At 55.3% G+C, this 17,548-nt stretch overlaps 5 protein-coding genes across 5 annotated transcripts; all 5 read left to right on the top strand.

Annotated features, from left to right (window-relative positions):
- Window positions 1-205: 205 nt before the first annotated feature.
- LINJ_29_2440 (conserved hypothetical protein) lies at window positions 206-1,312 on the top strand (the record flags this gene model as incomplete). Its single annotated transcript, XM_001466729.1, has 1 exon — window positions 206-1,312. One exon carries the CDS (start codon window positions 206-208, stop codon window positions 1,310-1,312), a length of 1,107 nt encoding a protein of 368 aa, XP_001466766.1.
- A 586-nt stretch (window positions 1,313-1,898) lies between these two features.
- On the top strand, window positions 1,899-3,017 carry MKK (putative mitogen activated protein kinase; the record flags this gene model as incomplete). The annotated part of the gene is made up of 1 exon (XM_001466728.1): window positions 1,899-3,017. The coding sequence occupies one exon, from the start codon at window positions 1,899-1,901 to the stop codon at window positions 3,015-3,017; it is 1,119 nt and encodes a 372-aa protein (XP_001466765.1).
- Window positions 3,018-5,495: 2,478 nt separating this feature from the next.
- On the top strand, window positions 5,496-6,299 carry LINJ_29_2420 (enoyl-CoA hydratase/isomerase-like protein; the record flags this gene model as incomplete). The annotated part of the gene is made up of 1 exon (XM_001466727.1): window positions 5,496-6,299. The coding sequence occupies one exon, from the start codon at window positions 5,496-5,498 to the stop codon at window positions 6,297-6,299; it is 804 nt and encodes a 267-aa protein (XP_001466764.1).
- A 2,899-nt stretch (window positions 6,300-9,198) lies between these two features.
- Window positions 9,199-11,445, top strand: LINJ_29_2410 (putative cysteine peptidase, Clan CA, family C19; the record flags this gene model as incomplete). Its single annotated transcript, XM_001466726.1, has 1 exon — window positions 9,199-11,445. One exon carries the CDS (start codon window positions 9,199-9,201, stop codon window positions 11,443-11,445), a length of 2,247 nt encoding a protein of 748 aa, XP_001466763.1.
- A 4,839-nt stretch (window positions 11,446-16,284) lies between these two features.
- LINJ_29_2400 (hypothetical protein, unknown function) lies at window positions 16,285-17,523 on the top strand (the record flags this gene model as incomplete). Its single annotated transcript, XM_001466725.1, has 1 exon — window positions 16,285-17,523. One exon carries the CDS (start codon window positions 16,285-16,287, stop codon window positions 17,521-17,523), a length of 1,239 nt encoding a protein of 412 aa, XP_001466762.1.
- Window positions 17,524-17,548: the final 25 nt, after the last annotated feature.

Here is a 17,548-nt window from a genome sequence, read left to right as displayed (position 1 = left end):
GCAGCTGCTCTTGATCACTTTGCCTTTCCCTGTATATAGGCTCGCTTAGCTTTTCATCTCAACTGTTGTATATGCTCTGCGCTTTTCAATTTTCTGTTGCTTCTCATTGAGCGAGGAAAAGAGAAAACAAATACATCTGCAAAGTGGAGAAGAGACGCTTTCATCTTTCCACTATATATTTCTAAACGCACCCCAGTTAGCAACGATGAATCTTCAGCAAACTACGCGCAGCGTCCAGGACCTGCTTTACACACTTGGTACATCACTGGAGAGGTTCAGGGGTGCGAATGGCTTGCATCATCTGGTAACCACAGGAAAATTATCCCTTCTGTCGCTTTTTGGCGTGTTCGAGCGCACTAGAGATGAAGAATATGAGAAGCGCTCCGCGGCTGTAAACGAGACTCGCCGCTGTTTACTGCAGCTTGTCGACGATTTCGAAGGAATTACTGAGTCGACCGAGAAGTTGGCGCGGAAAATCGACGGGCTGCTGGGCACACTGGAGCAGTTTCATCGCTGCTGTGACATGGAAGTCGACGGTCGCGCCAATGCCGGCGACTCAGATGCCCCGCAAGTGGGACAATATTTTCGGCAGATTCGCGAGGCCAGCAGTCAGTTAAAACGGTTTCTTGGTGACTTCAGCGCCTCGAAAACCACGTGTGTGGATGTGACACGCACCGCCATAAAGGAGATCGAGAAAGTGAACGCAGACACGTCGTGCAATGTCGCGGCTGCACTCACAGACTTCGACCGCCAGCGTCGTCGCCTTCAGATGAAGGAGAACGAAATGATGCACGCCATGTCTCGCGCCACGTCCAGGGAAGACCCGGCTGTACGGTACGCAGAACTCAACTGCGTGAAGGAATCGGAGGCGCTAGAGAGTCTTGGTCGGAAGTACATTGATTCTCTCGGAAATGCCATGACGGCAACTCATTTTGCTCTTGAACAGTCGTCGATGACCGGCTGGGCGTCGTCCAACGTCTTCTTTGTGCAGCTCGGTCAGCTTTTTAGTGAGCTCTCGGCAATTGGTAAAGCGATCGCAGCGAGCCTGCTGTCCATAAAGAACTCGCAGAAAGTGTCTCATCAGTTGTCAGAGGAGAAACGAAGAATTTTGCGAGAGCAGAGAGCAGCAGCCGCTGCGGCAGGTGTGGCGACGAACATTGAGACAAATCTTTTTAATGGAGGTGCAGGTGTCTCATCAGGGGCGTCGTCTCTTCTTGCGGCTCCATCGCCAGCGGACCCATCTGCTAGGGTAAGCTTACCGACTGAAGGGCAGGGGCGAGGATCCGTGAATCTTGACGATTTGTTTCACTGAGGAAGGTCCTGAGAGTCATGACGCGACTCTGCCGCGTTTGTTGCTTATTGTTTTGTGTGCAGTCCCTGTGCTCTCCCTTAGTGTGTCTTTACTTACTCTTTACCCTATCGCTACGTGCTTGTTTGCTTCCCACTCGTTGCGAAAATGAAAACGCTCTGCTTGTCTGCCTTCTGATGCCGCGTGCGAAGCCATGGCCGTTCCCTAACATGAAGCACTTGGAAAGGCTGCCCCTTTACTTCTATCTTTCACTGTATGTGCTCGAACGCAAGGTCCCTCTTGACTTTTCGGGGTGTTGATTGAGACGTTTGTGCTACTCTTTTTTTTTCTGCGCTTCGCGTGAGTCAGTCGGACAAGCGTTGAGGACGCAGACTGAACCTGCATATGGCGCGCAGTTCCGAGGAGAAACGACAGCTCCTCTCTTCACAACGCACGATTGTGTTGTTGCTTTATCGCTGCTTCTCTCAGAATTTCTTTTCTTCTCTCTCTCTCCCTAAAAATAAAAATGAAAACGGCTGCAAAATAAACAGGGTTTCTAATCACTGCATTCTCGACAAGAAGCAATCATAATAGCTTCATTTTAATAGCAATGAAGAATCGACCCGCTCTCGCACTGGATGCGGCAGTTGTGGAAAAGTTCCAGCAGGACTCGAAGTCTTATCAAATCAACAGCAACAACTCTCTGCAGTTCCGCGCCTTCCTCTTCAATGAGGCCGGCATGTACACAAAAGACGGCCGCGAGTTGCCGAGTACTGTGAAGAAGGACGACATTGACTACTCATCGAAGCGCAACGTCGGCGCTGGAGCGAGCGGCGACGTCTTTTTCGCGCGCCTCAAAAATGGCACATCGATTGCCTTGAAGCGTATTCCCATCTCTTCAAAGGCGCATAGAGACGAGGTGGACCGTGAGCTGCAGGTTTTCATGGCCCGCGGCGATTCTCCGTATGTGATGAACAACTACGGCGCCTTTTGGGATGCTGAGGACGACGCAATTGTGATCCCGATGGAGTGGATGCCGTACACAGTGAAGGACCTCGGACTGTTTTGGGGCGGGCTCAACGAGGCACTCCTGAAGGCAGTCTTCTTCCAGGTGGTGTCTGGCCTGGTTTACCTGCATGATGTGAAGCGTGTTCTGCACCGTGACCTGAAGCCGAGCAACCTGCTCATCAGCGAAACTGGCCACGTAAAGATTGCTGACTTTGGCGTGTCGAGGCTGATTCAAACGCTGGCTGTGTCGTCAACGTACGTTGGCACCATGTGCTTCATGGCCCCCGAGAGGTTGGAGCAAGGCATGTACGGTTTTAGCAGCGATGTCTGGTCACTGGGACTCACCATGATCGGTGCTGTCACCGGCAAGAACCCCTGGGCGCCGCCGGAGGAGATGAATCTCTACCAGCTGCTCGGTAAGATGGCCAACGGAAGCACACCGACGCTTCCCAAGTCCGGCGCGTTTTCCGACGATGTGAAAGACTTTGTGAAACAGTGCCTCGAGCGTGACCCGGACACCCGCCCAACGTGCGCAGAGCTGCTTCAGCACCGATTCTTCGATGGGGTAACCACCGAAAGTGCTGTGGCGATGGTCAAGATGGCAGTGGAGCAGATGACCCGCCTCATCAATAACAACGCACAGAAGGAGAAGGAAGTGACTCGATCACAGGAGTCTTTGGAGAAGGATGTAAAAGCCCAGCTTGATAAGATGGTGCTGTAGTGGCGGAGAGATTTAGCTTCTTCACTTCTGCCTTGTATCTGCTTTCCTCTTACAAGGAAAGGTGGTGTGCAGCGCTTTTCTTCAATGTTGGCTGCTTTTTATTTTCCACCTGCTTTCCTTTTTTTTCTTCGTTCTCTTTCGCATGGACTTGCCCTACTCCTAGGTTGTGTTCTAGTCTGCTATTTATGACTGTCGTCTTTTCATTATTTGTTGTTGTTCTTTACTACGAAGGGCCGCTGTGGCAACGCCATGTACAAGGCAGCAGGATTCACAAAGGTATGGCATACACTCTCTGCCACGTGTGTGCTCACATGAAGCGCACCTTTCTTCCAATTCTACTACTCAACCCTTCCGTGCTGTTTCTCGCGATACTGCCACACCCCACTGCGTGCGTGTGTGTAGGATACCGGAGTGAGATTTTTGCGCTTCTTCGCGGAGGTTGCTTTCGTTCTGCTTTACGTTTTTGTTTAATATTGGCGTGCTGGTTCCACCTTTCACTTCCCTCCCTGCCTACCCTTTCTATACCCTTGCGTGACTGGGGAGAGGAAAAGAGGAAGGAGATGACGTGCGCGAGTGTGCCTGTTGTTACAGCATGATGACGATGCGCTGTTTTGCCTTTTTCCCGGTGGTTTTGTTTCGGTTTTACCTTCTTCCCTTTTCTCTCGTTCTCTCACAAGCAGACCTTCGAGATTATACACACTCATGCCTCCCTTTTCCTTTTTGAGGCGTCGAAACACAGGAACACATGTACATACGAAGAAGAAAGGTGCGCTGTGCCAAGTTTCACGCACGGTGCGTTCGCCGGCGAATGATGTAGGCACACCACGCAGTATTGCTCTCTGCATCTTTGCCGCTATCCTTCTTTTGGTCGCTCCCCTTCCTTTCTCCTTCGCCTACGCCGGGCTCCTGGCTCAGTATGGGGCCGTCTCTGTGTACACTACAGCACATATCAAACAGATGACGGAAGACATGGAGAAGAGCAAGGTTGGGAAACACATGATGTGAAGGCAGAAGCAGCACCAACAAAAAGAAACCCTACACGCACTCCTACAAGCGCGTTTCTTGTAGGATGCCAAGGGAACACAAAAGGATGTGACCGCCGTACTCTCCTCCCCCTTTTTTGTGTTTTATGGAGCAGCGCAGCGAATGCGCGGCGAGGTCTTGCTGAGCCGGTGGTTTGAACCAGCTCACACTCTCTCCCCTTTCCTCTCCTCTCGTTCAGATTGGATGCATGAACCGGTCTCTTTTGTTTCTTCTGCTTTTCCCTCCCTCCCTCCGTTTCTCCCTTCATCTTCTTTCCCGTCCTCTCCCTGCCTGTTCTGGCGCGGCCCCTTTTCTCCCGTGCTTTGTCTTCCTCCCCTCCTCTCCGAAAGAGACAGTAACGAAAGAGAAAAAAAAGGTGTCAAGGCCTTTGCACTTTCACTTCGTGGAACACGTGTCTCCTCTCTCTCTCTCTCTTGCTCTTTTTCCCCCCTTTTGGCCTCTCTTCTCTTTGGGTCTCCTCCTCTTCTCCTTTGCCCCCCCTCCCCCTTCCACTTCATCACATAGAGACAAGCATATATATAAGGTTTTCTTCCCTTCGCTCTTTTCGCTCTATGGTATGTCTGTGTGCGTGTGCGTGTCTCTCTCGCTGTGCCTCTTACCCTATTCTCCGTTTGAATTTGGTTCTATTTGCGTAGCTGTTTCGTTATTTTTCTTTCGTGGTTGTCGTTGTGCGTCGATGGACGTGTCTGTCTATGCCTGTGTGTTTTCGCTTTTGTTTTGTTCTTATTTCGCTCCGCATAGCTCAGAGAGCACAACATCCAACATGCAAGAGACACACACACACACACGCATAATGTGAGCAAATCCCTTCTTCCTCATCGCCTCACCCCCCTCCCACCCTGCGCATCGTTCTGTTTCCCGACCCTCCACTGTGAGTTGCTGGCCGCAAGCGTGCGCGCATTTGAAGGGAAGAGAGGATGTGGACCCACACCCTGTACCTGCGGGAACCTTGTTTTCCCCTCGCAGGTTGCCTTCGCCCAACGGAGATGACCTTGACCCCAGCGAAGAGGTCAATAGGGCCTGCGCTCCATACGGTCCTGTCACACGTGCTCCACTTTCGTGCGGTGCTTGCATCTGTGAGCCCACGCACGCCCAACGGGACGTCTCCACCCTTCTACATCCATCTTCACCCCCTGCGTCTTCTCGCTGCTGTTGTACTCACTCGACTTCTTGTTTGCGCTTCTCTGTCCCTTTTCTCTCTTTAGCACCTGCCGTTGGCACGCTTGCTCTTCTCCCCCTCGATTCTCTAGTCCTTCTCTTTTCTTTTGCCCACCCTATCTCACTTCTTAACTTCCACACCTACCGAAGGCTGACGCACGCGCGAAGCTGCTTTTTCAGCAAGTCCACGCAAGTCTGCTTCAGCTCCCTCCGCTCCCTCCTCCGCACTCCGCGAAGCTTAATCGAGTGTCTTTCACTTCCTCATCCCCCCCGGTGATGTTCCGCTACTCCCACCTGATTCGCTGCGCCGCGCAGCCTGTGGTAAAGGCGTGCCAGGTCGGCCCCGTGGTTACGTTAACTATCAACCGCCCCACCCAGCTTAATGCCCTCAACAGGGCCGTGTCGGAGAGCCTCATGGAAAACTTGGAAAAGTACGACAAGGACCCCTCGTGCTCCGCGTTCATCATCACAGGCGAGGGTCGCGCATTCGTCGCGGGGGCTGATATTAAGTCTATGAAGGATCGCACCTTTTCCGAGGGCGTCCTGTCAAACGACTTCCAAGCATTGACCCGCATCCGTACCATCGGCAAGCCGATCATTGCGGCGGTCAATGGTTTCGCTCTCGGCGGTGGGTGTGAGCTGGCCATGTCCTGCGACATCATTGTCGCAAGCGAAGAGGCGAAGTTTGGACAGCCTGAGATTAAGCTGGCGACCATTCCAGGACTGGGCGGCACGCAGCGTCTGACGCGCATGATTGGCAAGGCTCGTGCGATGGAGTGGGTTCTCTTGGGCAACACGTACACGGCGGCGGAAGCGGAGCGCGCGGGGATTGTGTCGCGCGTGGTGAAACACGAGGAGCTGATGCCGACGGCCATGTTCATGGCGGAGAAGATTGCAAGCTACAGCCAGATTGCCGTGAAGCTGGCCAAAATGGCTGTAAACGAGTCGCAGGAGACGTTGCTCGCGGCTGGTTTGGCGTACGAGTCTATGGTTTTCAACTCCACCTTCTCTACTCACGACAGAAAGGAGGGCATGACCGCGTTTGTGGAGAAGCGCGCACCTCAGTTTCAAAACAAGTGAAGTGCTTCCCTGTTTTACGCTCGTGTACACTCTATCCTCCTTGCTTCCTTCAGGTAGATTCGGGTGAGGGCGGCAAGCGTGCCCAACTTCACTTTCCTCGGGGGTAGCGAACAGAGCGGTGAGCGAGGGGGTTCGTCAATGGAAATGAGAAAAAGAAAAGAGAGAATCCATCAGGGTGTGCAGCAGACAAGGAGACGGTAGGGACTTTGGACGCTCAACATTCCCCTCTTTGTTGGCGCCGCCTCACAGAGATGAGCAGTGGGAGAAACGCATCAGGAGAATGTGAGCGTTTAATCGCGCCGCTCCCCTGCCTGCTTCCTTGCTGCTGCTTTCTTTATTGCTATTTTTTGTTTTCGTTGTTGCTGTGCTATCCCTTCGCGTGTTGGATGCGTCGCTCAGCTCCTTCTCCTTTGGCCTTTTGTTCTGCTTTGTGGTTTCTCTGTTTGGTGCGCCGCCTTTTTACCCAAAATGTTTACGTTGTTTTTCGCTGCCTTTTGTTTTCACCGCACTCGCCATCCCCCACTCCGCAGTAAAGGGTGTCTCTCATCCCCCTTGTTTTTTTTTGATTGATGTGCTGGGACTGTCTTGTTTGCTGCGATCTTCTGACTTCGATTTGTTACTTCACTGTTTGAGCCGATTAAATCCAATCTCACTCACCTGCACACATACTCTCCTCTTGCTCGCTCACCGAGCGTGATGTCTTGCTGTTTTGGTTTGTAGTTGCGTGTGAAAAAAAAAAGAAAAGAGGAATAGGAGGGGCAGAGGGTGACGTACCTTGACTACTGCCTGCATGTGCGCTTACGCCTGTCTCTCAGGGTCTCTTTCTGACCGGGGCAAGCTACGTGTACCTCTTCCCTCCCCATGCTCAAGAATGTTTATCCCCAAACCTCTTATGCACCCCCTCCCATATTGCGCAAACCACATTCTCCAAGACGCATTTGTTTCTATCTGTGCTTGTCTCTCTTCTGTTGCACACACTGAGAAGGGAGAGGTGCCAAACAGACGTGAAAGGGGCACAGGGAGAGGCGCGGGATGAAGTTTGGGAGTACGGAAGAAGAGAGGGCATACATGTACACGCTGCCTTCCTCCCACCTCCCTATTTCATCACGTCATCTGCTTGTGCGTTTAGTGTAGCATCACAGTGATTCCCACCAGGAAGCCCACTCCACCCTCCCCTGCTCCTCCTCCTTTGTGCCGCGCTGCGCGGCTGCTCCTTTCACTTCTCACAAGTGGCACCCTTTTTCGCTCTGCGCTCTCACACGGATACTCATTTTTTTTTCTGTTCTGTTTGCGTACTTTGTTAGCGAAACAAACAACATAGAAAGTGCCGGTCGTGGCGGTGATGCCTATCCATGGCCTCCCCCGTGTCCCGACCCCGACTCCCTTTCTCTCTTTTCGTACGCCTTTTCGTTGCGTTTCCCTTTTCCTCCTGCACACGTTCGAACGTTCTCTATCTGTTTTTGTCGTTTGCTGTTTTACCCCTTCTCACCTCGCTTCCTTTCCTCTATTCTCCTCCCCCTCTCACCTGATTTCGCAACCCGATGTTTTCTCTTGCCTGCTCTCTCGCTTCGCATACCATTGCCCTAAAGGGCTTTTCGTCTTTTCTCTCTCGATGACTCACGCACCCGCACGTCCTACAGGCACCCATCGCCTGCTGCTGCAAGTGTCTGCGTACTGCGTTCCTCTTTGTTGTTCTCTTTCTCCTCTCTCCACCCGGTGACGCGGAGAGGGGACACACCTCCGTGAGCGGTACCGCAGGGGCCAGTACACCCCCTCCCCCCACTCTGCGTGGGGAAGCCAAGCAGCCTCTCCCTATCCCCTGCCAATGCCGAGCCACCTCTGGTGGTGACAGGGCCAAGTGCCTACGACGTGAGGGGGAGGCCAGAGTGGTTTGCCGCTACGGATGCCGGCGGTCAGGCTGTGGACATTGTTGCGCTGGAGAGGCCAGCGACGGTGCGCACGCTTCTGCCATCCATGTGATGGGCGAAGTGTCAGCGCGACTCGTACGTATCCCACCCCCGGGCCTCGCACTGCCCCACTGGTGTGGGGCGCCGGAGTGCGGGACCGCGAGGAGATGCACTGGGTGGCGGCCAGCACAAGGGTAGCTGCTGTGAGGCGACCTGCGATGCGGGGAGGGGGGGGGGCGAGTAGAGTTTTGCGTAGGGGCGGTGCTGGGATGACGGAGTCGGCGCATTGCTGTAACACGTGTGTCTAGCGCTGCCTCGCCCCACGCGGATGGGGTTCGCGGCAGGCCCGGTGGGTATAGCGGAGTTTGGATTCATGTTGTACGGCAGAGAATGGTTGAGAAGTTGAGAAAAGCAAAATCCCCCCTTTTTGGTTGATTGCATGTTGGTAGCGACCACACAGATCATTAAAGGAAGTGGAAATGCAGAATATACTGCGGGGAGACGGCGGCGGGGACGACTGTCCCTCCAGTTATATAGACGCGATGGCTCACCATCTCGTGCGCGTATGTCTGTTGAATGTGTATATGCTCTACCCTTTTTTGGGCATCAGCAGACTCTCTCACGTTCACACCTGCATGCCCCCTTCCCCCATAGTGATGCAAGGCGTCTCCACCTCCTTCCCCGGGTCACGGGATTCCTCTATAATGCCTTCGCCATTGCGGCGCTGTCGATCCTTCTGTTACCTTCTCTGTCTCTTGGCGTGTGCGTCGCACGTGGCTGCATTACAACATCAACGTTCTGTTTCCGTTTCTTCTTTCGCATTTGTGTGTGCTGCCGAAACACATTCTCTCCTTATTTGCCGCATTCGTGTCCTTTCCTCTCCACCTTTCTTCCACCTTTGCAGCTAAATCCTTTTACATTTCTGTCTGTGCTCATCCACGTCTTCGCGTCTTTGTGTGTTACCAGCGGCGCTCCTGGCTCGCACGCGCACGATGCCGTTCCCTGTGACGCAGGAGGCGTGTCCTCACGCGTGGAGTGACTCTGCCATAGTGACCCCGTTCCCCGGAAAGACAGTGCACCGTGACGAGTGTGCGTACTGCTGCCGGACATGCCGTCAAGGCGACGGAGTCTATGTATGTATGGCATGCCACACAGGTCTGTGCTGCGAGCACCTGGAGAAGCACATGAGGGTGCACGGGGCGCACGCCATATACACAACCGTCAAGAAACTCCCCGCAAAGGAAACGGATGAGGTGAAGGATGTGAATTACCTTGGTGTAGTGGCCCCCGCGGAGTATGAGACGGCGGTGTGCTGCGCGGATTGCCAGGTGCGGTTTGCGCAAGTACCGGACCTGGCTGTCGAGGCGTACAGCGGCATCATCAACGCGCCGGAACCAGGCGCGCAGGATAGCGCAGCTGATGGCGGTGTGGGCCGCCTGCAGAAGCCGCAATGCCCTCATCTGGTGTGCCTCGAACAGCTGGCGAGCCCCTTTGCTGTTTGTCCGCCCACTTCCGACGACATCTGCTCCGTGGAGATGTGCGGATGCAACGTGAACAACTGGATGTGCGTCACGTGCGGTGCAATCGGTTGCCCTCGTCCCGAAGCAGGCGGCCAGGGCCATGCACTACAGCACTATGAGCTGACAGGACACCCTGCGTGTGTCAAGCTTGGCACCATCACCGCGGAGGGCGCCGACTACTATTGCTACGGCTGCGACGATGACGTTGATGACGTACACTTCGCAGCCCACATGGCACACTTTGGCATTGACGTACAAACTGCCAAGAAGACTGCCAAGACGATGGGCGAGCTCGAGTACGACTACTCCTCGCAGTTTGACTTCAACAAGATCACGGAGGCCGGCGTGTCCTTGACGCCATCCTACGGTCCAGGCCACACTGGCATCGAGAATATTGGCAACAGCTGCTACCTCGCATCCGTTGTGCAGTGCCTTATGTCGCTGGGCCCGTTCCAGCGCTTCTTCTTTCCGGCCAAGTCGACCCCGCATCAGGCACAGTGCACCGCGAATCCGTACAACTGCCACCACTGCCAGACGGAGCGCGTGGCGGCCGGCTTGCTCTCCGGTGAGTTCAGCCGGGAAGGCCACGAGCTCACCAACGGCATCTGCCCCCGCCTCTTCAAGAAGGTGTACGCCCACCAGCACCCTGAGTTCTCCACTGGCGCCCAGCAGGATGCTCAGGAGTACCTGCTCTACCTGCTGGAAGAGATGCAGCGGCACGTGCACCTCAACAGCAGCGGCAGCACCAGTGCCGACAATGTGCAGCAGCAGATTCACCCGTCTGATATCATGGAGATGGTGATTGAGCAGCGTATGCAGTGCAGCAAGTGCCAGCGAGTGCGCTACACGTATGAGACGGACAAATGCCTGTCCTTGCCGATCCCGATCGATCCGGTGCCGGCCTCGTCTGTTGCAGCTGCTGCAAGCGAGGCGGAGATGGACGCGATACGGCCTCGGTGCTCGCTGGAGGACTGCCTGCAAGCAGCCACCTCGCCGAGCGGCATCGAGTGCCGGTGCGAGGCATGCCTTGAATCGGCCGTGTACTACACCGTCACCCGCCTCGCCAGCTTCCCAGATGTTCTGCCAGTGTACATTCGCCGCACGTACTTCGACATGACTACCCACAACACAAAGAAAATGGATGCATATGTGGAGGTGCCGCAGAAGCTCGTTCTGGAGGCTTACCGCGGCACTGGGCTGCAGCCGGGTGAGGTGCTGATGCCTGCTTCGTCGGCCTCCTCTGCACGACAGCCTAGGCTAGATGCCCACGTGGCCGCTCCGCAGCAGGAAGTAGATGAGGTGGCACTGGTGTCGGTGGTTAGCATGGGGATCGAGATGGACGTCGCGCGCTACGCCCTCTTACAGACGAACATGAACGTTGAGCGCGCCATCGACTACATATTCAGCCATCCGCACATCGCTGACGAGATCAAGGCCGCGCCACCGCTGCACGCCGAGGAGCAGGAGCAGCATTTGGCGCCAACCCAAAGCGCTACTTCAGTGAGCGCTCCAAAACCGGCTACCGATGGGGCCGCCTCATACGAGCTCACAGCGATGATCAGTCACATGGGCGCGAGTGCACGGACGGGGCATTACGTTTGCCACATCAAGGATGCCGCGACGGGCAAGTGGCTCCTATTCAATGATGAAAAGGTGGGTGAGTCGCAGAACCCGCCCTTCTCCCTGGCGTCGCTGTACTTTTTCCAACGCCAGGCCTAAAAAAATTTGACTCTCACGTCCTTCTCTTTTGCCTGCTCGACGAGTACAATCCTCCATGGGAACGTGCGTGGGTGACATTAATCTTCCCGAGTGTTGCGTCGGCGCGTGTGTGTGTGTGTGCACGGCAAGAGAGCTTGTTCCCAGACATCGCGCGATGCTCTCGATTACAGCCTCCCCGCTGTCACTCTGTGTCGCTGCTCCTCCCTTTCGTCCATCATGTGGTGCTTCGTGCCTCTCACGTTTCTTGTTGTTTTCCTTCTGTTTTGGTGCATTTTCTCTAATTGTTGTGGCTTCGTTTTCGTCGTCTGCGCCTCCGCGCGTTTTCCAGGCTCAGCAGAGAGTCTCCGCCATCTATTGTCTCCCTTCTTTCCCCTTCATCGGGGGAAGAAAATGACATCCATATCTTCGTCACTAGCAGAGCCACCGAAAACGCGCTAGCGTCGGCAGAGATGACTCGGGAGAACAGGCGCGGACTCAGCGCCAGAGCCGATGAGTTTCGCGAGTGACGCCGCCACCTCTTTTGCGCCTCTCTCACCTCTATTTGTACTGAAGTATCTACCTCCGGTGTGAAGACCACAGACAGCCAAACACGCCTTTGAGGGGCTGGTAGGCCGAAGTGTATGCACACCCACCGGCCCCACTATCAGCAGTCAGCAGAAGGGTAGCGCGGCTTGCCAGGCTTCTGTGAAGTGCCCTTTCTGACGCGCTTTGCTCTCTCTCGCTCCTTCTATTGGTGCGTGCCGTGCATCATCGCCACCCTCACCCCCAACACTTCTCTTTCTCACCGCACAAATTCCCCTATCTCCCCATCTCTCACACACACGCACACATACGCACACTGACTTGGGCATTCCAACAAGAACGTGCCACGCCCACATCAGCAAACAAGCAGGCACTTCTGCACACCCGTGTACACACCTCTCTATTCTTTGAGCATATGTTTTTCTTCTCTCCCACTTGCCAGACACAAACAAGTCAAAAAAAAAACAAGCCCGCATCCACGCTCATTCTGTTTTCCGTCTGCTGACTACCGCTGTGGGCGCAGCTCCTCGCCCCTTTTCGTTCGTTTCTGGCGTCATCAAGTTGGTTTGCTATCGTCTCTCTCAGTGTTATCGTTTGACTTTTCGTCTTGCCTACCGTTCAACTGCCCTCTCTTCCTCTCGGGATTGCTTCCCCAATCACACACACACACACACACACACACACACACACACACACGAATCTGCGATACCCGCGCATTCCGATCGTAGTTATCCACAGGGGGAAGGGGGACCAGGACCGTAGGAAGACAAACAGGCAAGTGGATAAAAATCGAAAGACAGAAGACACGCAAACAATAACAGTGCACGCGGTGCTACAGCACTTACGCAACATGTGTGCGTGTGTGTGCGTGTGTGCCTACTACGGGGGTTGTACCGCAACCCAGGAAGTCCGCGCAGGCAGAAAAAGCTTGTCACCATTGCCCGCGGCGCCTAGTTCGATGGGGGAAGGGACACCGCTCTCATTCGATTCTACAGTGAGAGGAAGAAGGCCATCTTTTTGGTAGTTTCTGCTGCGCTCTCCATCTCCCTTTATTTTAACTGGCTTGACGGAAAGGGGGACGGACTGCCATCAGCGCTGTGCTGATAGTTTCGACTAGTGTACCCATATACCTACTCCTTTGCGTACCTGTCTCCCTCGATGACGGTAGGCTACATCGCCACCCTTTCGCGTCTTGAATGTGCGTACTTTGTTAGCGAAACAAACAACATAGAAAGTGCCGGTCGTGGCGGTGATGCCTATCCATGGCCTCCCCCGTGTCCCGACCCCGACTCCCTTTCTCTCTTTTCGTACGCCTTTTCGTTGCGTTTCCCTTTTCCTCCTGCACACGTTCGAACGTTCTCTATCTGTTTTTGTCGTTTGCTGTTTTACCCCTTCTCACCTCGCTTCCTTTCCTCTATTCTCCTCCCCCTCTCACCTGATTTCGCAACCCGATGTTTTCTCTTGCCTGCTCTCTCGCTTCGCATACCATTGCCCTAAAGGGCTTTTCGTCTTTTCTCTCTCGATGACTCACGCACCCGCACGTCCTACAGGCACCCATCGCCTGCTGCTGCAAGTGTCTGCGTACTGCGTTCCTCTTTGTTGTTCTCTTTCTCCTCTCTCCACCCGGTGACGCGGAGAGGGGACACACCTCCGTGAGCGGTACCGCAGGGGCCAGTACACCCCCTCCCCCCACTCTGCGTGGGGAAGCCAAGCAGCCTCTCCCTATCCCCTGCCAATGCCGAGCCACCTCTGGTGGTGACAGGGCCAAGTGCCTACGACGTGAGGGGGAGGCCAGAGTGGTTTGCCGCTACGGATGCCGGCGGTCAGGCTGTGGACATTGTTGCGCTGGAGAGGCCAGCGACGGTGCGCACGCTTCTGCCATCCATGTGATGGGCGAAGTGTCAGCGCGACTCGTACGTATCCCACCCCCGGGCCTCGCACTGCCCCACTGGTGTGGGGCGCCGGAGTGCGGGACCGCGAGGAGATGCACTGGGTCGCGACCAGCACAAGGGTAGCTGCTGTGAGGCGACCTGCGATGCGGGGAGGGGGGGCGAGTAGAGTTTTGCGTAGGGGCGGTGCTGGGATGACGGAGTCGGCGTATTGCTGTAACACGTGTGTCTAGCGCTGCCTCGCCCCACGCGGATGGGGCCTGTGACAGGCCCTGAGGTGAGGTGAGTGGTGTTTCACTCATGCTGTGCGGCAGAGATGGCGGGCACCTTGAAGGAAAGAGTCGTAGCCTCTCCTGTTTTGAGTGTTGCTTTTGCTGCTGCTGCTTACGGTGCCTTTGCTATAGGTACGTGTGCACTGGATCCGGTGCGGCTCATCGTCCTCTCCCTTTCCAACCCGGTGTTTCTCACGCATGGAAGTCACCGAAAACAAGGCGCTGCCCATGTCTTTTGTGTATCTGTGCTTATGTAGATATGCTCACTTCTCTACAGATGCCGCTGCACCACTTTCTTCGCGCCCTTATTGTGCTCACGCGCATGATTTTTTCCATTCAGTGTGTGCTTCTCCTCTGTTGCGTTTTCGACTTCGTTTTTCCTCTGTGCTCCAGCTCCCCGTGTATGCACCCCATCACCTTCCGTGTGTGTGTGTGTGCTTCGGGTCCGCCCCCTGCTACGCTGGCTTGGCTAATTTTGTTTGCCTCGGAGTTTTTCTTCCTGTTCCGGTGCCACGAGTGCGAGTGTCCACTTGTGCGTGTGTAGGGGTACGCGTGTGTGTGTATGCATGTGCAACGCTTATTGTGTGTGTCTCTTTTTGCCGTATACCTCTTCCACTCCCTTCTCTTTTCCTATATCGTGCCCAACTGGACTACCCCCGATGTAGATCTTTGTGGACTGTTTTTTTTTTTTCTCTTCACCTCACCTCACCTTTATCGGCCTTGGCGGATCCCTCGTGTACCGTACCACCGTTACTTCGCCGTGGCGAAGGCGTTGCCTGGGGCACGGAATGCCGACGTCGGACTCCCGCGCGCTCTCTCCTTCTTGCTTTCTTTTAATCTCCTCCTCATCCAGCAGGTGGGCGCACAAGTCCCTGCGGAAGGACTATGACTTTCCTCCCTTTGTTCTTAGTGCTCTTTTCTGGGGACATCGCCGTGCGACGAGATCGGTGCGTGATCGACTTGTCTTTTCTTTCTCCAGTGGCAGCAGGATCTCTCTACTACCTGCCACGGCTACGTCTAGTTTCCATTTTCTTTGAAAGGGGACCCTAGTGGCCTTATGGGCGCCTCCTCCCTCGCTATTTCCGCTGTTTGTGCCTTCAGAGTAAGTCCCGCTCATTCGACCCCCTTCATGTTTTTGCCGGGTGAGACAGGAAGCTGGGAAGACAGATGGTACTGCACTCTCGTCAGAACATCAACACAACATATACGGTTATCCATGGTCTTGTGTAAAAGATGCATTCTGTTCCTACCGCTATGGCCTCGACGTAAGCGGCGCGATTGCACACACCCAGAAGTCGGATCGATGGACACGAATATGCTGGCTCACTCACAGACTCGGTGTCACTCTCTCTCCCCCTTTGTCCATCTCTCTCCTTTCTCTCTCACACGTTGGCGAAGGAAAGGAAGTGTCCACACGCACACGCCATCTCTCTGCGCTGTCATTGATATGGTGCTGTGCCCCCTTCCCCCTTCCCTCCCTCCCCTTTTATCTCGCCTTTCGCCGCCTCTCCATATTGTCTTCTTTTGTTGGTATATACGTTTTCTAGCGTTTAGGTAGCGGGGAAAGATATCGAACAGGCAAAATACAAAAGCTGTGATAGACAAGCGGGAGCGCAAGGAAAGAAAAGAAGTAGTGAGTCACTTTGAGAAAGAGGTGCGCACACCTGCGGCTTCCACATACCGAGACCCCGATCCAACGAAGATTCCGAATCACGCGACAGCTCCTTTGCGTGCCGTCGTGGTAGCTTGTCTTTTCACCTCGCGGTGGCTGCTCTCTCTCTTCTTCGTTTCTTTCCTCTGTTTCCTCTGCTCTCGTTTCCTTCCTCATTCTCTATTTCTCTCTGTTGTTCTCTGTCGACCTCTTCGCGTCGGATTCCTGTAGAAAGGCTTCTTCTAAATAGAGCAGGCCAGGCTTAAAAGTCCTAGAGGGGCGCTGCTACTGCCGCCGCGTCTTCTCTCTTTCCTTCTTGTCTTCTGTGCGGTCTTCCCGTGAGTGTGTGCGTCTGTGATTTGCGCCTTTTTCATTGTTGTAGTGGCCGCCTTCGTTGTTTTTTTTTCTTTCGTGCACGCTTTCAGCACTCCTCTCTCGCGTGGGTGCTGTGAGTGTTGGTAAGCGTGTGCCGCGCGGCTCTCTTCACCGTTTCGTCCCCCTGTCCATGTTTAATCCATACGATCCACGGAGGGTCTTCATCGATCCGAACCCGAGTAGCGCCTCTATCCCTTTTCCGTACCCTTCTGCCACGGACTCTGCCCAGGTGCCACATGGGCCCCGGCCTGAGGGCAACATTTTATATCTGACGCCGCCTTATCCCTCACAGGTGTCCGGGACCCCATCGGCTTCCAATAGCACAACAGAGTTCTCCAATTCGCAGCTGCTGGGTATTCACTCGGCGAACCACAAGACCGGCGAGACATCCACCGCGGCTACCATCGGCTCCCCAGCCACCACCGCCGCGTCCGTTTCCCTTGTGAACTTAATGCAGCCCCCACAGCCGCCGTCTAACGTCTCGTACGATCCTGCTCGAATGAGCAGTAGCACAGCGACGCCTTTCTCACGATACCCCGCAACGCAGCCAGGGTTCTCGCAGCCCAACACACCCCTGCAGGCCACGCAGCCACAGATGCTACAGCAATCATTCGTGCTGCAGGCCCACTCTCCCTCGCAACCCTTTACCGCGTCGAGCGCAGCAGCCACCCCGCCAGCGAGGCAGAGGCTCATGCTCATCTCTGGTCCCGCCCCGGCGACGTCGATGAGCCCCTTCTACCCGTATCAGGCCGCGGCAGGCACTGCCGCGGCCATGCAGAGCGGCTCTTCCCATCAACCGCCCTCGGCGACTACCCAGCTTATTTCACCTCTGCAACTCACCTCGCCCACCTCACAAGGACACTCCGGGAGTGGAAACTTCGCATACGTGGTGGAGTCCGGCTCACCTGCTCCGCTTCTCGCGTATTCGGTGTCTCCGCCGTCCTTTGTCCGCGTCGCCAGCCAGCCCTGGCCGCCTGCCGCGGCCGTGCCCATGCTATCGAGCGCCTCGGGAACGCCGACGATGGCACCGCGTGAGAGCACCTTGGGTGTCGACGCGGCCTCGCTACAGTCTCCAACGCAGCAGCCCTTTGCCACATCGGCCGCCATGGGATCACAGAGTCACTGCCCCGACTCCTTTCTTGCCTCCCCGGAAGCGGCGCCAACTAGCACGTCGCCCGCGCGCGCCGGGGGCACAACAGCGGCAGCGGGCGGCTCGCCAGACGGCATGCAGCCTGCGGCCCTTGGTGTACGAAATTTCTCTGCACCGGAGCCTGTAGGAAGCTGCCTGTTACCGAACGTTCCCCTCGACCCCATCATCCCACCACTAGCCCTGCCTTGCCCGCGGTGGGGCAAGCTTCCGCGCTCGTAGTCGGACGTGACGTAACGTGCGGCAC

This window comes from Leishmania infantum, chromosome 29, assembly GCF_000002875.2.
Source record: "Leishmania infantum JPCM5 genome chromosome 29".
NCBI lineage: Eukaryota > Euglenozoa > Kinetoplastea > Trypanosomatida > Trypanosomatidae > Leishmania > Leishmania infantum.
The sequence above is the reverse complement of the archived record's forward strand: the minus strand, read 5'-3'. Positions and strand labels throughout refer to the sequence as shown.